Source organism: Tachysurus fulvidraco, chromosome 25, assembly GCF_022655615.1.
Source record: "Tachysurus fulvidraco isolate hzauxx_2018 chromosome 25, HZAU_PFXX_2.0, whole genome shotgun sequence".
NCBI classification, from domain to species: Eukaryota; Metazoa; Chordata; class Actinopteri; order Siluriformes; family Bagridae; genus Tachysurus; species Tachysurus fulvidraco.
Genome location: NC_062542.1, coordinates 4,947,553 through 4,963,838, shown reverse-complemented (window position 1 = coordinate 4,963,838; position 16,286 = coordinate 4,947,553). Strand labels below are relative to the sequence as shown.

Below are 16,286 nucleotides of genomic sequence, written 5' to 3'. Positions count from 1 at the left end.
CAACTAAGTGGTATAATATCTGAGGGACAACAAATTTTAAAAAAAATGTTTAAACCATTTACCTTGCTATCTTGTATTTAAGTAATTCGGGTACTGAACCAAAACAAGGTCCAAATGTCAAAACCTTCAGGACTCTTACAGAAACAAATCTTTAGTGCAGTAGAATAGTGTATGTCTGCTGGAAGTAATGCTTCTACTACCTGTCTATAACATGAAATATAATTTAAATACCCTGAATTCATCATCATTTTTGAGTGCTTTTCTTCTCTATGTGATGATGTCAGCTTTTTAGGCTTCCTAACGTGAATATTTGGAACAATGTACAAACTATGAACTGCCATCTGATTAGCTGTTGCATTACTACAGGGAATTCTTGCCCCTGCAATACCACCAGAGGAAACACACAGTAATTACATTAACAAAATTAACCAAACCAAAATCAGGTCGTTCTGTATATTTTATTTTTAATATTGAGACAGATAAAATAGAAAAATACAACAGATTAATGACATCGTCTCACTGGCCCCAAAACCAGGAGTGTTGATAAGGTTGGAAAGGATGTTTATGACTCACCATCAGTTGCATTATTATTATCTCAATCTTCCAATGAATGGCCGTATTCTAGCAACAGTTTGCAGTTACCTGTTTGCTGGAATAGGTACTGTTCGGTTTAACAGCTTGACGAGTAAGTTTTAAATTTGTGTATAGCAGAATGAATGTGTAAAATAAGCGTTAACTGGTGGCCCTCTGCTCCCTCTTACTTTTCTTTTCTTACTTGCGAAATGCTTCAGAAAACTGAGTCGGGCCGACAACTAAACAAAAATCAAAACAAATCTGTAGCAAATGAGCAGAAAGGGGCGGGTCTTGTCAATATGCGGCAGAGAGAGCAAAAGCAGTTTTAACATTGACATGGAGGATAAAAACAAAGAAAGAAAGCGAAGAAAGGCTTACGATAAGGCAAGAAGTAGGACCCGTGTTAATATAGGATCAGCTTTCCAGAACTGAAGGAGCGGGAAGTTGGCCACATATTCACAGATTGGAGTATCCTGAGTCAATAACTCCTGAGCTAAACGCTGTTACTACACAAATAACACCTATTTTCTATCGTAGTAATATAGAGAGGCAGCTACAACCACGTTTTGCTAGTAACAGCCTTTAGCTCAGGAGTTATTGACTCTGGAAACTCCAATCTGTGAATATGTGTCCGACTTTACTTAAGATGCCGAGGTTGTTTTTTTCCTTCTCGATAGGTGAGTAACGTTGGTTTTGCTTTGTTTCACAGAACTAATATAGACCGTCCTTTACATGATTATGCTTGTGTGTCATTTTTGCTTGTTTGTTTATCTGCAATCGTATTGTTCTTCCCTTCGGCTATGATAAATACACATTTCTTTCCATTAGTTGCCTGAGTTGCGTATGTATGTGTGGGCGGAGCTATCAATACAGGGGTGGGACCCATTTGGGTTAGGGGCGTGTTTGTTTTAGTGATTTCAAATGTCGACATTGGCTTTCAAACATCGGAGACCCTACCTTTAACTAGATGTTTTTTATTCTCTTGCTTGTACTGTGGGGTTGAGAGACTATATAGACTAGAGAAATATTTGCATGATCACTAATCTTTTGACTAGAAAATCTAGGAACGAGTTACTAATGTGTTTATGCAAATTGTAATTTAGCAATAAACTGTTTGTTCTGGGTGAGTTCAGCTACTTTTTTGTTGTTGTTTATTTTGTTTGAAGAACATAAAATAAAAAATCATATCAAATTAGCTCCATTACTACCTGATTGGCGGATAATTCAGGTTAGTCACAGACTATACGCCGCTGCAATGACCTGGGAGAAGGACAGCAATGCCAGAGTGACAAGGTGGTTCCTTACTGACCCGGGGCTCAGCATGGCAACCGCAAAGTCCTCTCCCGCTGGAATGCACTACTTTCATGGGCCCCAGCAGCAGTTGGCTTGGAGCTGACTTTAAATCAGCAAGTACTACTCACACAACTACCCCTACAGTGAAGGGAAAGCATTACTTCAGCACCAACGGCAACAGGCCACTCGGAGCCGAGGCTGGCTCCACTAACCCTCCCGGACAAAGAGTGAGCCAAGTGCTAGCTACTGAGCTGGGACCAATTGATGTTCTGTGCTGTTTTTCACATCCAGAATGTTTGATCACATAAAGCATGTAAGTAAAAACCAGTCAAATTCCTCTAATTCTATAGCATCATCTGTATGGAAACACTTTACCTGAATCATCTCCTCATACGTGACGAAAAAAATTCTGTCACCCAGATCCAAGTTTCTCCAGCTCTTTACATGATGTGTCCACTTTCCATACATCACTGAGCAGACAAATTCACAACATAACAGTGTTCAACAGATAAAACTGTCTCCATGATAGCATTGTGTGGAGTACAGATCAGATTTTTCACTCACCGTTCCCTGCTAGGAATTGGTCTGCAAATTCTTCCAAGGTTCCTGGGTCATGCAGAAAACTGGTCATTTGATGGAAATGAAAAGAGGAAACCAGGACTTCTTTTGGGTTTCTAGAAACATAATAACAGAATGTAAAATGTGACACCGCAGTAACATTAACAAGTAAAGGATGTCTCTATAAATTAGGGAAAACTGCAACAGAAACTTTAAAGGAGCTGCAGTAATAGCTGATAACTGCAAATTATTAGTATTAGTCACTCTTGGCATGTGACAACGTGAAACTGTCAGGGAGCTCCCTGACTCTTCCCCCGTGCGTGCCTGACCGCAAGGAGCTGCTCGCCGGATTACTAATGACACACACCTGACTCTCATTTACACGCTCATCACCCAACCATTCATATACCCCTCTTACGCCCTCACTCACCGTCTGTTATTGTCTATGGTTCGGCTGTGCATTTCTGGACACTCCTGTGTTTATGTGCAGCTTTGTGCTTCTCCAAAGCACCCCGCCCCCCGGATTAATCACAGACTTCCAGTATTTAGTAACTCGAAAGACTTTCTGGGCCGTGCTTCCAACACGCATCACCGGATAACTCTGGTTCTACTAAGTACGTGTTTTGGGCAAATAAACTCTGTTTGCTTTCACTCCTGCTTCTGCTTCTGTGTCTCGCATAACAGAAACACTCTCTCATATCATGGGCAGTGGTTTCTCAACTGGTTAAGGCTCTGGGTTGTTGATCGGAGGATCGGAGTTCAAGGCCTCGCAAAGCCAAGCTGCCACTGCTGGGCCCTTGAGCAAGGCCTTCACCCCTCCCTGCTCCAGGGGCACTGTATCATAGCTGCTCCTGCACTCTGACCCCAACCTCCTCAGTTGGGATATGTGAAGAAAAAAAAATTCCGCTGTAATGTATATGTGGCGATAATAAAGGCTTCTATGCCCCGTTCTATCTGGGCTTTGGTGTAGCATGGCTAGACAGGATAAAAATCACCATCCAAGCCATGTGGTCTTTGGTCTGGTGAGGTCAAAGTAGAAACTTTGGTCTGGTGAGGTCAAAGTAGAAACTTTTGGTGTTATTCTAAAACATAAGTTTGGCACAAAATCAAAATCGCTGTTCCTCAAAGAACACCACACTCAGAGTGAAGAGTGGTTATAGCAGCATCACACTTTTGGGCTGCTTCTCTTTAGCTGGGACTGGTATTGAAATACCCAGCATGATATTGACACAAAGCGCAAATTCAACAATCAACTATGAATCAGCTTCAAGAGAAGAATCTGAATGTCGCTGAATGGCCGGTGGAACGACCTGAACTGGGCAGAACACACGAGATCCATGTGCATTACATCTGGAGCATTTTCCTATGAAAGAATGGTTACTATCTGAATGGTTACCTAGATACTAAAAGTCATTGGGATATTTTTCACATTACATCAAAAGCCAACTCTTTCTGAGCCCTCACTAATTCATTTAGCTCTTTTTTTACCTTAGCCTTAGAAGAGAAGAAAGAGGAAGGCACCAGATGATAAGGCATGTGAGAAACGAAGGCCCGTGTTAATATTAACGTGAATATTTAGAACAATGTACAAACTATGAACTGCCATCTGATTAATTGTTGCATTACTACAGGGAATTCTTGCCCCTGCAATACCACCGAGGAAACACACAGTAATTACATTAACAAAATTAACCAAACCAAAATCAGATAGTTCTGTATATTTTATTTTTAATATTAAGAAAAATAGAAAAATACAACAGCATCTCACTCTTCCAATGAATGGCCATATTCTAGCAACAGTGCCACCTGCTTACTGGAATAGGTACTGTTCGGTTTAACAGCTTGACGAGTACGTTTTAAATCTGTGTATAGCAGAATGAACGTGTAAAATAAGCATTAACTGGTGGCCCTCTACTCCCTCTTACTTTTCATCAGCCTGGTTCACAGCAACTTTTGTCCCCACATATTCAGATGTTTTGTTAGAAAAAATGACGGGTTTTGTCAAGTGGCGTTGTGAGGGTGATTTATCTATTAGTTAACTAGATGTTTTTAATTCTCTTGCTTGTACTATGGGGTTGAGAGACAGGATATATTTGAATAAGCACTGTTTTTGTTTATTTTGTTTAAAGAACATAAAATAAAAATCATATCAAATTATAATTGAAATTATAAGCACAGACATTGGTATAATAGCATTATGACAATTATTATATGGCGAATTTGATGTCAGTTCCCTTTAATTCTTCACAAATTGCTGTGTTGAACTTCGACTCCAATTCTGGGCTGAAATAATTCTTCCAATCTCCAACAATTCCTTATGGGGAAAACAAACAGAAATCAAGAATTAGGCATTCCATTACCTAGAAACTACTTTAGAGACTTCCTTTTTTCATTATATACAATAATAAAATAGAATGGCAGAAAAAGTCTCTATGAATTTGTCTCTACCTTTTCTGAGAAAAGTAGACTTCTTGGTGTCCATTAAAGCCTCTGGCAACAGTGAGTAGTTGGACATTTTGTTTTGCTTCATAGACCTAAACTCACAGTGTTCAGTCACACGGTTCAGAACGTCTTTGCTCAGGCACTTACCAAGAAAGAATAATATGCGTTCAAGTACCCCAGGCAGATCCTGAAAGTCAGAGTCAAAGAGTAACAGATCACCATAGCTGTAAAAGATTAGTATATTACTAATAATAAAACTTGCTTTTATACAGTAGCAAAGTTACCCCGAGGCAGTCCCCCTACGAAAGGCCACTTGCTGTTCAAAAGGTAACCTCCCACAACATCACCAAAGACGCAATTCTTCTCTCTCCCATGACCAAGGTAGACCATTTACATACCACCTTATGATTGATCCGTGGGTGGTCCGGCAGCAACCCTATCGAGTACCAGAGGCTCAAAAGCAAGCTTGTGCAAATGCTCCAAGATGGCATCATCGAAGAGTCCTCGATCGTCGTTATCCCAAAGACAGATGGCACCTTACACCTATTTAATAACTTCCAGCGGATGTTGATGTTTCATAGTTACCCTCTCCCTTGGATCAACGGTCTAGAGGAGAACCTAGGCAGAGCCTGGTTCATCTCCAATTTAGACCTGCAGGTAACCCTCGCACCAGATGTGCAACCCAAGATTGCCTTTAGCACCGCCATTGGCCACTGTCAATACCAGATTCTCCACCTTCCAAAGTCTTATGGACATTGTCCTGAAGCGTCACCAGGCCCACACAGCCACCTATTTTAATAACTTTGCTTTCCACTCATCCACCTGGTCTGATCACGTACTCCATCTGGGGGAGGTTCTGGCTAGCCGGTAAGCCGCAGGACAAAAAGGTGGAGGATGTCTGGGAATACCCCTGACTGAGAACCAAATAGCAGGTTCATGCTCTTTCTGAGTTAGTGGGCTGTTACTTTTCCTCAATAGCTCCCCTCTCAGATCTTACGAATAAAGGGCGCAGGGACTCCATAAAAAGGGCAACCATACCAGAGCAGTAGACCAGTTAAACAGAGCATGGGTTCCAAGCCCTAAAAACGGCCCTCATCAGTGACCCCGTCCCCTAAAATCCAAATGTTGACCTTCCCTTTGTGCTGCAGATGGATGCCTCAAAGGTGGGACTAGGCATTCTCCTTTCACATTGCTTCAATGCCCTGCAGAGAAGAAGTATGTGGCAGTAGAATGGGAGGCCTTCACCATTAAGTGGACCATTGAGGAGCTCCATTACTACCTGATTGGCAGATAATTCAGGTTAGTCACAGACCATACATGGCTGGAATGGCCCAGGAGAAGGACAGCAATGCTTGAGTGATAAAGTGGTTTCTCACTAACCCGGGGCTCAGCATGGCAACCACAATGTCTTCTCCGGCTGGAATGCACTATTTTCATGGGCCCCAGCAGCAGTTGGCTTTGAGCTGACTTTAAATCAGCAAGCACTACTCATGCAACTACCGATACAGTGCAGGGAAGGCGCTACATCAGCACCAATGGCAAAAGTCCACTAGGAGTCGAGGCTGGCTCCACTAACCGTCCGGAAGAAGACTGAGCCAAGGGGGCTTGGTGCAACAGGAACATAATGCTACAGTAGCTACTGAGCTGCAACTAATTGATGTTCTGTACTGTTTTTCCCATTCAGAATGTTTGATCACATTTATAAAGCATGTAGTAAAAACCAGTCAAATTCCTCTAATTCTACAGCATCATCTGTATGGAAACACTTTACCTGAATCATCTCCTCGTACGTGATGTAAAAAATTCTGTCACCCAGATCCGTGTTTCTCCAGCTCTTTGCATGATCTGTCCACTTTCCATACATCACTGAGCAGACAAATTCACAACATAACAGTGTTCAACAGATGAAACCATGATAGCATCACCATGATAGCATTGTGTGGAGTACAGATCAGATTTTTCACTCACCGTTCCCTGCTAGGAATTGGTCTGTAAATTCTTCCAAGGTTCCTGGGTCATGCAGAAAACTGGTCATTTGATGGAAATGAAAAGAGGAAACCAGGACATCTTTTGGGTTTCGAGAAACATGAATGACCTACAGATAAAAGTGAATATGAAAATATATAGAGTCTACATACTGCTGTTAAAATTGCAAATTTTTCTGATGGAAAAAAAAGAAAACTAATAAAAACTAAATAAAAAAAAGCTAAATCATGGCTGTTTTTCTCACATCTAATTTGAAATAGCAGCCAGAAATGAAAATGTTAGTCAAAATGTACAATTACTTGGTTGTACAAGTGTGCCAGCACTTTTATAATATTGCATGATACTTTTATAATGATTTACATTCAAGCCAGAGTTTACAAAACATTTCTTTGTTAAAAAACTGCCAAATCAGGAGATGGCTACAAATTTCCAAAACAGATGTAAAATGTGACACCGCAGTAACATTAACAAGTAAATGATGTCTCTATAAATTAGGGAAAACTGCAACAGAAACTGTAAAGGAGCTGCAGTAATATCTGATAACTGCAAATTATTAGTATTAGTCACTCTTGGCATGTGACAACATGAAACACTCTCTCATATCATGGGCAGTGGTGGCTCAGCTGGTTAAGGCTCTGGGTTGTTGATCGGAGGATCGGAATTCAAGGCCCCACACAACCAAGCTGCCACTGCTGGGCCGTTGAGAAAGGCCCTCAACCCTCCCTGCTCCTGTATCATAGCTACCCCTGCACTCTGACCCCAACCTCCTCAGTTGGGATATGTGAAGAAAAAAGAATTCCACTGTGCTGTAATGTATATGTGGAGATAATAAAGGCTTCTATGCCCCGTTCTATCTGGGCTTTGGTGTAGCATGGCTAGACAAGATAAAAATCACCATCCAAGCCATGTGGCTAGTAATTGGTCTGGTGAGGTCAAAGTAGAAACTTTTGGTGTTGTTCTAAAACATAAGTTTGGCACAAAATCAAAATCGCTGTTCCTCAAAGAACACCACACTCAGAGTGAAGAGTGGTGATAGCAGCATCACACTTTTGGGCTGCTTCTCTTTAGCTGGGACTGGTATTGATATAGCCAGCATGATATTGACACAAAGCGCAAATTCAACAATCAACTATGCATCAGCTTCAAAACAAGAATCTGAATGTCACTGAATGGCCGGTGGAACGACCTGAACTGGGCAGAACACACGAGATCCATGTGCAATACATCTGGAGCATTTTCCCAAGAAAGAATGGTTACTATTCGAATGGTTACATAGATACTAAAAGTCATTGGGATATTTTTCACATTACATCAAAAGCCAACTCTTTCTGAGCCTTCACTCAGTCATTGATCTCCTTTTTTTACCTTAGCCTTAGAAGAGAAGAAAGAGGAAGGCATCAGATGATAAGGCATGTGAGAAACAAAGGCCCGTGGAGCGCTCAGCTTTTCTGCAATTTCAGCAGCACGTCTCCCATTAAGCCAAGGCACTCTGTCCCAGTTGGGGATGGTCAGTACTGGTGTAAAATCCCCTCCATTCAGAAGCAGGGGAAGAATTTCCTGCATCCATGTTGTACCTGAAAAAGATTGAGTGGTACTTTTGAAGCACATTTCAGTTGCTGGTTGTAATATGAGGAAAATACAAAGGCTTCAAGAAATAAAACAAAAACACATCAAGAAAAAAAATCTTTCTTATAAAATGGAGTCAAAAACAGTTTTATGACACATTTAATATTTTAACATACAATATTGTTGATCAACTTTTTCTGACCCAAACTATAATGTAGTAAAAAAAAGTGAATTTCAGAAATAGGATTTAAAAAAATGTTCTGTAAGTGTAGTGTGGGTTCCATCAATCATTATGCATTGTTATTTGTTTGTTTGTTTGTTTGTTTGTTTAATTGTTTGTTTGTTTGTTTTACCAAGACTACTTTTAAGCAATTAATTTTAAAAAGCAGAAAAAGTAAATCACATACCAGATTTGGGATAAGTAATTACAATCACGTCATCGTCCTGCACTTGAAACGACTCGAAATATTTCAAACTATCGGCTGTGTGTGCAATCTTTGGTAATAAAAGTCCATGATAAAGCAAATACAGGTCGTTGCTGCACATTCTGACCGGAGGTATTAGTCAAATCAGCAATAAACCAGCTGTATTTTATTGTTCTATGTTTTAAAGCCAGTCTATACTTGTTACATTTCTCAGTGGGAGATGAGTAAAAGCAGCAGTCTCTTTATAAACCATCACCACCACCACCACCACCACCACCCCCCTCCACACACACACACACACACACACCCACACACCCTTTTTGTCTTACATTGTGTACTTTGAATTTTTACCCTGGGCAGCTGAGGGTTGGAGTGAATTCTCATCTCCTCAACTAACTGGTATAATATCTGAGGGACAGCAAATTAAAAATAAATGTTTAAACAATTTACCTTGCTATTGTGGCAGGTGGAGGTCGGTAAGTGATTATTAGGCATTAGGTTATTCATTGGTTGGTGCTGATAGAGGAGGTTGGATTATGTCTATATAAACAACATGCATGTGTGACCTAAACGAGCGTCACTTCCCGGGATCCCGTGTCATGGATTGAGGGCTGTTGTGATTTTGCTTCGCAGGACGATCGCAGCAACTGTAGTCATCTCCGTGGCTGCAGATATCGTGGCTTTGACGTATTGTTCGTGGTGTGTGTCTCACATCTGTTTATGCGACCATATTCAGGTAATGTTATGCATGTTAATGTTTGTAATGGCGTGCTGATGTACTTGCGTTTCGGTAGTAACTCGTGCGTTTATTGTAGTCAATAAATACAATGCCGTGTTATGGGCGGATGACGACTGTTATTTTCCCTCGTGTATCCTGAGCTTCACCAGCTGAATGATTAAACTGAAACTATACTTCGCATTGCAACTATGGAGTATTATCTTCACCTCTACTGACTCCCGGGTCCCTGCGCCTGTTATATGGTGGGTCTGATTCATGTGGGTTTTATTGTATAAATGTTTTATGGTGATTGGCTAACATGATTAGTTTTCCCTGTGTTGTAGAGTGATGGGGGCATGCAGTGACGTCACCGCTGTCTTGTTCTTCGTTGAACGTTCGTGAATGCCATTTTTATGCGGTTGTGAATCCGCTAATGGTGTGGGAGTGCTCTTTTGCACTTAGATGGTCCAGTTGTGTTTTTATTTAATTGATTTTATTAGTTATTTTTGGTTAATCTCTGTATCTTTGCCAATGTACTGGTGATTATTTGTTTTCTCTGTTGTTCCAGTGACGATTGGTTTTGTGTTCTTTATTCTTTAATTTGATTTAATTTTGTTAATTTATTGTTTCGGATGCCTCCTGGACGCCTCCCTGGGGAGGTGTTCCGGGCATGTCCAACCGGGAGGAGGCCCTAGGGAAGACCTAGGACACGCTGGAGGGACTATGTCTCTCAGCTGGCCTGGGAACGCCTCGGTATTCCCCTGGAAGAGCTGGAGGAAGTGTCTGGGGAGAGGGAAGTCTGGGCATCCCTGCTTAGACTGCTGCCCCCATGACCCGGCCCCGGATAAGCGGTAGAAAATGGATGGATGGATGGATGGATGGAATTTGTTATTGTGTGTTTGGCAGGCATTAAGTGTCAGCTGTGTTGCCTGCCTAAACCTTGTTAAACATTTTTGTGTGTGCTGTTCTGTTTTACAGGAGCTGCAGACCTTTTCTGAAGAGCAGGGCTGAAGTCTTTAGGTGGTGATGGTGTTTCCTCACGGACTGCTGTGATTTACCGTGTGCACTGGGGCTTTTGGGAGTGGTGTAAGTTTGCAGTGTACGTAGAGTAAAGGCCTGTACGACCGGTCATTTAGCCTAGGCTGCAGCTCCTTGTGTTGTCTTTTCTGGACCATTTGTGTGATTGTGGTTTTACAAGTGAATGCATTTTAGATTTCCTTTGTCATTACATTCAATAAACAGTGTTCCATTTTTATACCAGTACCTCTGTCTCCATTGTCAATTTGCCACAAAGTGGGGAACTTGTGCACAGTATTTTCAATTAATTCCTTGGGTGAGATTCCCAGGGTGGTGTAGTCGGGCATTGTTAACCCTTTAGGGTTCTTAAATCATTTAAATTAATACCCTCCCTCTGCCATCTGGCCACACTATCTTGTATTTAAGACATTTACTAAGTAATTCAGGTACTGAACCAAAACAAGGCCCAAATGTCAAAACCTTTAGGACTCTTACAGAAACAAATCTGTAGTGCAGTAGAATAGTGTCTGCTGGAAGTAATGCAGTGCTTCTACTGCTTGTCTGTAACATGAAATATAATTTAAATACCCTGAATTCATCATCATTTTTGGGTGCTTTTCTTTTCTATGTGATGTCAGCTTTTCAGGCTTCCTAACGTGAATATTTAGAACAATGTACAAACTATGAACTGCCATCTGATTAGCTGTTGCATTACATTAACCAAACCGAAATTGGGTTATTCTGTATATTTTATTTTTAATATTGAGACAGATAAAATAGAAAAATACAACAGATTAATGACATCGTCTCACTGGCCCAAAAACCAGGGGTGTTGATAAGGTAGGAAAGGATGTTTATGACTCACCAACAGTTGCATTAGTATCTCACTCTTCCAGTGAATGGCTGTATTCTAGCAACAGTGCCACCTGCTTACTGGAATAGGTACTGTTCGGTTTAACAGCTTGTAAGTTTTAAATCTGTGTATAGCAGAATGAACGTGTAAAATAAGCGTTAACTGGTGGCCCTCTGCTCCCTCTTACTTTTCATCAGCCTGGTTCACAGCAACTTTTGTCCCCACATATTCAGATGATTTGTTAGAAAACATGACGGGTTTTGTCAAGTGGCGTTGTGAGGGTGATTTATATATTAGTTAACTGGATGTTTTTAATTCTCTTGCTTGTACTGTGGGGTTGAGAGACAGGACATATTTGTATAAGCACTGTTTTTGTTTAAAGAACATAAAATAAAAATCATATCAAATTATAATTGAAATTATAAGCACAAACTTTGGTATAATAGCATTATGACAATTATTATATGGCGAATTTGATGTCAGTTCCCTTTAATTCTTCACAAATTGCTGTGTTGAACTTCGACTCCAACTCTGGGCTGAAATAATTCTTCCAATCTCCAACAATTCCTTATGGGGAAAAAACAGAAATCAAGAATTAGGCATTCCATTACCTAGAAACTACTTTAGAAATTTCCTTTTTTGGAATGTAAATAAAATATTACATACAATAATAAAATAGAGTGGCAAAAATGTCTCTAAATTTATCGCTACCTTTTCTGAGAAAAGTAGACTTCTTGGTGTCCATTACCGCCTCTGGCACCAGCGAGTAGTTGGACATTTTGTTTTGCTTCATAGTTCTAAACTCACAGTGTTCAGTCACACGCTTCAGAACGTCTTTTCTCAGGCACTTACCAAGAAAGAATAACATGCGTTCGAGAACACCATGCAGATCCTGAAAGTCAAAGAGTAACAGATCACTCTTTTTGTACATGATTATTACAGTATGTAACTACAAAACTACAAAACATGCTTTTATAGGAAAATTACCCCGAGGCAGTCCCCCTACGAAAGACCACTTCCTGTACAAAAGGCTACCTCCCACAACATCACCAAAGAGATACTGCTTCTCTTTAGTCAGGTTGAAGTTCCAAAGGACATCCTCACAAATCAAGGTACACTATTGTACATCCCACCTTGTGATGGATCTGTGTCGTCTGTTGCAGATAAAGACCCCTACCGGGAGTGGTGGTCCGGTAGCAGCCCTATTGAGTACCGGAGGCTCAACAGCAAGCATCTGAGGCCGAGGTGGATATGTTCATCCAATCTTCAAATGCTCCAATAAGGCTTCATTAACAAGTCCAACTGTCCCAAAGACAGATGGCACCTTACACCTATGTAACGACCTCCAGCGACTCAATCGCTAGTCTGAGTTTGACAGCTACTCCCTCCATTGGGTCAGAGGCCAGGTGGAAGGCTGGGGAGAGCCCGGTTCATCTCCAATTTAGACCGGACCACAGGCTACTTGCAGGTAGCCATGACACCAGATGTGCAACCCAAGACTGCCTTTAGCACCGCCAGCGGCCACTGTCAATACCAGGTTCTCCACCTTTCAACGTCTTATGGACAATGTCCTGAAGTCACATTGGACCCACACAGCCACCAACCTTAATGACATTGTCATCCACTAATACACCTGGTCTGATCACATACACCACCTAGGGGAGGTTCTGGCTAGCCTATGAAGGGCAGGACTGATGGTGCACCCAAAAAAAACTATCTAGTTCTGACCCTGGCCAATGAGGCCCAATATCAAGGATACCATATTGCATGGGGCCTTCTAAAGCCACAAGACAAAAAGGTGGAGGAGGTCCTTGGAATTCCCCCGACAACAAAAAACAGGTGCATGTCTTTTTTCGGTTAGTGGGCTATTACCAGAATTTTGTTTACTTTTGCTAACTTTTCCTCGATAACTCCCCTCTCAGATCTTATTAAAAAAAGGAAACCAGACCGGACCAGTGGACCAGTGAGGTGGAGTTTGGTTCCAAGCCCTTAAAACAGCCCTCATCAGTGACCCCGTCCCATACAACCCAAACTTTGACCTCCCCTTTGTGCTTCAGATGGATCCCTCAGAGGTGGGATTAGGCGCTCTCCTTTCCCTTTCAACAGGGAGGAGAACCCCATCCTGTACATCAACCAGAAGCCCTGCAGAGAAGAAGTGTGCAACGGTAGAATGGGAGGCTTTTGCCATTAAGTGGGCCGTTGAGAAGTTCCATTACTACCTAATGGGCAGGCAATTTACATTAGTCACAGACCACGTGCCCGCCCAGGCGAAGGACAGTGACACCAGAGTGACAAGGGGCAACCAACCCATTGCTCAGCATGGCAACTCCAATGCCCTCTCCAGCTGGGATGCACTGCTTTCTTGGGCCCCAGCAGCAGTTGGTTTGGACCTGACTTTAAAACAGCAAGCACTTCTCACCCAACTACCGCTACACAATACATACACATAAGCTGGACTGTTAAAGCTTTTTCTCTCATCTCTTGATCACACTGATCAACCATGTAAGTAAAACACAGTCAACTTCCTCCAATTCTATAGCATCATCTGTATGGAAACACTTTACCTGAATCATCTCCTCGTACGTGATGTAAAAAATTCTGTCACCCAAATCCGTGTTTCTCCAGCTCTTTGCATGATCTGTCCACTTTCCAAACATGACTGAGCAGACAAATTCACAACATAACAAGGTTGAACAGATAAAACTGCCTCCATGATAGCATTGTGTGGAGTACAGATCAGATTTTTCACTCACCATTCCCTGATAGGAATTGGTCTGCAAATTCTTCCAAGGTTCCTGGGTCATGCAGAAAACTGGCCATTTGATGGAAATGAAAAGAGGAAACCAGGACATCTTTTGGGTTTCTAGAAACATAAATGACCTAGAGATAAAAGTAGATAGATAAATAAGAAAATATATAGAGTCTACATATTTTCTGATGGAAAAAATAAACTAATAAAAACTAAGCTAAATCACAGCTAAGTTTTTCTCACATTTAATTTGAAATAGCAGCCAGAAATGAAAATGTTAGGCAAAACATACAATTTCTTGGTTGTACAAGTGTGCCAGCACTTTTATAATATGGCATGATACTTTTATAATGATTTCCTTTCAAGACAGAGCTTACAAAACATTTCTTTTTTTAAAAAAACTGCCAAATCAAGAGATGGCTACAAATTTCAAAAACAGATGTACAATGGAACACTGTGAAGGCCAACATCAACAACTGGAGAAAATGTGACACCGCAGTAGCATTAACAAGCAAAGGATGTCTCTGTAAATTAGAGAAACTGCAAAGAGACCAACAGCAACTGTAAAGGAGCGGCAGTAATATCTGATTACTGCAAAATATTAGTATTAGACACTCTTGGCATGATACAAGATTAAACACTCTCTCATATTCTTTGCATATCTGGGCTTTGGTGTAGCATGGCTAGACAGGATAAATATCACCATCCAAGCCATGTGGCATGTAATTGGTCTGGTGAGGCCAAAGTAGAAACTTTTGGTGTTATACCAAGACATAGGTTAGGCACAAAATCCGCTGTTCCTCAAAAAACAAAACACTCAAAGTGAAGAATTTTTCCACTTTGCGGCTGCTTCTCTTTAGCTGGGACTGCGGCTTAAGATATAAGAACTCATGAATAGCTTCAAATTTCTAAATATCTATTTTGGTACAGGCTTCTATTAGTCAGCTGAAGATGAAGACCATCCAGCATGATATTGACACAAAGCATAAATTCAACAGTCAACTATGAATCAGCTTCAAGAGAAGAATCTGTGTCGCAGAATGGCCGGTGGAACGACCTGAACTGGACACAACACACGAGATCCATGTGCAATACATCTGGAGCATTTTCCCAAGAAAGAATGGTTACTATCTGAATGGTTACCTAGATACTAAAAGTCATTGGGATATTTTTCACATTAAATCAACTCTTTCTGAGCCTTCACACAGTCATTGATCTCTTTTTTTTTTTTACCTTAGCCTTAGAAGAGAAGAACGAGGAAGGCATCAGATGATAAGGCATGTGAGAAACAAAGGCCCGTGGAGCACTCAGCTTTTCTGCGATTTCAGCAGCACGTGTCTCCTCAAGCCAAGGCACTCTGTCCCAGTTGGGGATGGTCAGTACTGGTGTAAAATCCCCTCCATTCAGAAGCAGGGGAAGAATTTCTTGCATCCATGTTGTACCTGAAACAGATTGAGTAGTACAGTTCAAGCACATTTCAGTTGCTGGTTGGAATATGAGGAAAATACAAGATAAAAGATAAAACAAAAACACTTTATGAAAAAAAAATATTTCTGATAAAATGGAGTTTAATACACATTTTTTAATACTATTTTTAGCATACACTAATGTTGATCACCTTTGTCCGACCGAAACGATAATGTTGTAAAAAAAATGAATTTCAGAAATAGGATTAAAAAAAAAGTTCTGTAAGTGTAGTGTGGGTTGCATTAATCAATATGCATTTTTGTTTATTTATTTGTTTGTTTGTTTGTCTATTTTAACAACACTACTTTTAAGCAATTAATTTTAAAAAGCAGAAAAAGTAAATCACATACCAGATTTGGGATAAGTAATTACAATCACGTCATCGTCCTGCACTCGAAACAACTCGAAATATTTCAAACTGTCGTCTGTGTGTGTAATCTTTGGTAATAAAAGTCCATGATAAAGCAAATACAGGTCGTTGCTGCACATTCTGACCGGAGGTAACAGTCAACCCAGTGGACTGATCAGTCACTGGTGGTATGCATAACAACCTTTCAGTGAGGCATCTCGATGTCACATGGGTGGTTCACTGCTTTCTAAACATGAACAGACATGCTATTCAGTTCGGCTATGAGATTC

At 40.9% G+C, this 16,286-nt stretch overlaps 2 protein-coding genes and 3 long non-coding RNA genes across 6 annotated transcripts; 2 read left to right on the top strand and 3 right to left on the bottom strand.

The window, feature by feature from the left end:
* Window positions 1-2,136: 2,136 nt before the first annotated feature.
* Window positions 2,137-2,853, bottom strand: LOC113658584. The gene is made up of 3 exons (XR_007139500.1): window positions 2,689-2,853; window positions 2,431-2,540; window positions 2,137-2,336 (listed from the first exon to the last, which is right to left on the bottom strand). It is a non-coding gene; the product is annotated as an uncharacterized LOC113658584 (long non-coding RNA).
* Window positions 2,854-4,514: 1,661 nt separating this feature from the next.
* Window positions 4,515-9,289, bottom strand: LOC113658531 (sulfotransferase 2B1-like). Of its 2 annotated transcripts, none has more exons than XM_027171077.2 (6): window positions 9,173-9,289; window positions 8,218-8,426; window positions 6,835-6,961; window positions 6,638-6,732; window positions 4,873-5,053; window positions 4,515-4,738 (listed from the first exon to the last, which is right to left on the bottom strand). In XM_027171077.2, the coding sequence occupies exons 1-6, from the start codon at window positions 9,225-9,227 to the stop codon at window positions 4,632-4,634; spliced, it is 774 nt and encodes a 257-aa protein (XP_027026878.2). In that variant the 5' UTR covers window positions 9,228-9,289; the 3' UTR covers window positions 4,515-4,631. The 2 variants fall into 2 exon arrangements, with proteins under 2 accessions (XP_027026878.2, XP_027026871.2); XM_027171070.2 differs by lacking the exon at window positions 9,173-9,289 and adding an exon at window positions 8,826-9,092.
* LOC125140227 lies at window positions 9,214-10,234 on the top strand. The gene is made up of 3 exons (XR_007139496.1): window positions 9,214-9,579; window positions 9,659-9,824; window positions 9,906-10,234. It is a non-coding gene; the product is annotated as an uncharacterized LOC125140227 (long non-coding RNA).
* Window positions 10,235-10,351: 117 nt separating this feature from the next.
* Window positions 10,352-10,824, top strand: LOC113658601. Its single transcript, XR_007139498.1, has 2 exons — window positions 10,352-10,412; window positions 10,540-10,824. It is a non-coding gene; the product is annotated as an uncharacterized LOC113658601 (long non-coding RNA).
* Window positions 10,825-11,798: 974 nt separating this feature from the next.
* On the bottom strand, window positions 11,799-16,286 carry LOC113658516 (sulfotransferase 2B1-like). Its single transcript, XM_027171057.2, has 6 exons — window positions 15,998-16,286; window positions 15,414-15,622; window positions 14,185-14,311; window positions 13,996-14,090; window positions 12,143-12,323; window positions 11,799-11,998 (listed from the first exon to the last, which is right to left on the bottom strand). The coding sequence occupies exons 1-6, from the start codon at window positions 16,134-16,136 to the stop codon at window positions 11,892-11,894; spliced, it is 858 nt and encodes a 285-aa protein (XP_027026858.2). The 5' UTR covers window positions 16,137-16,286; the 3' UTR covers window positions 11,799-11,891.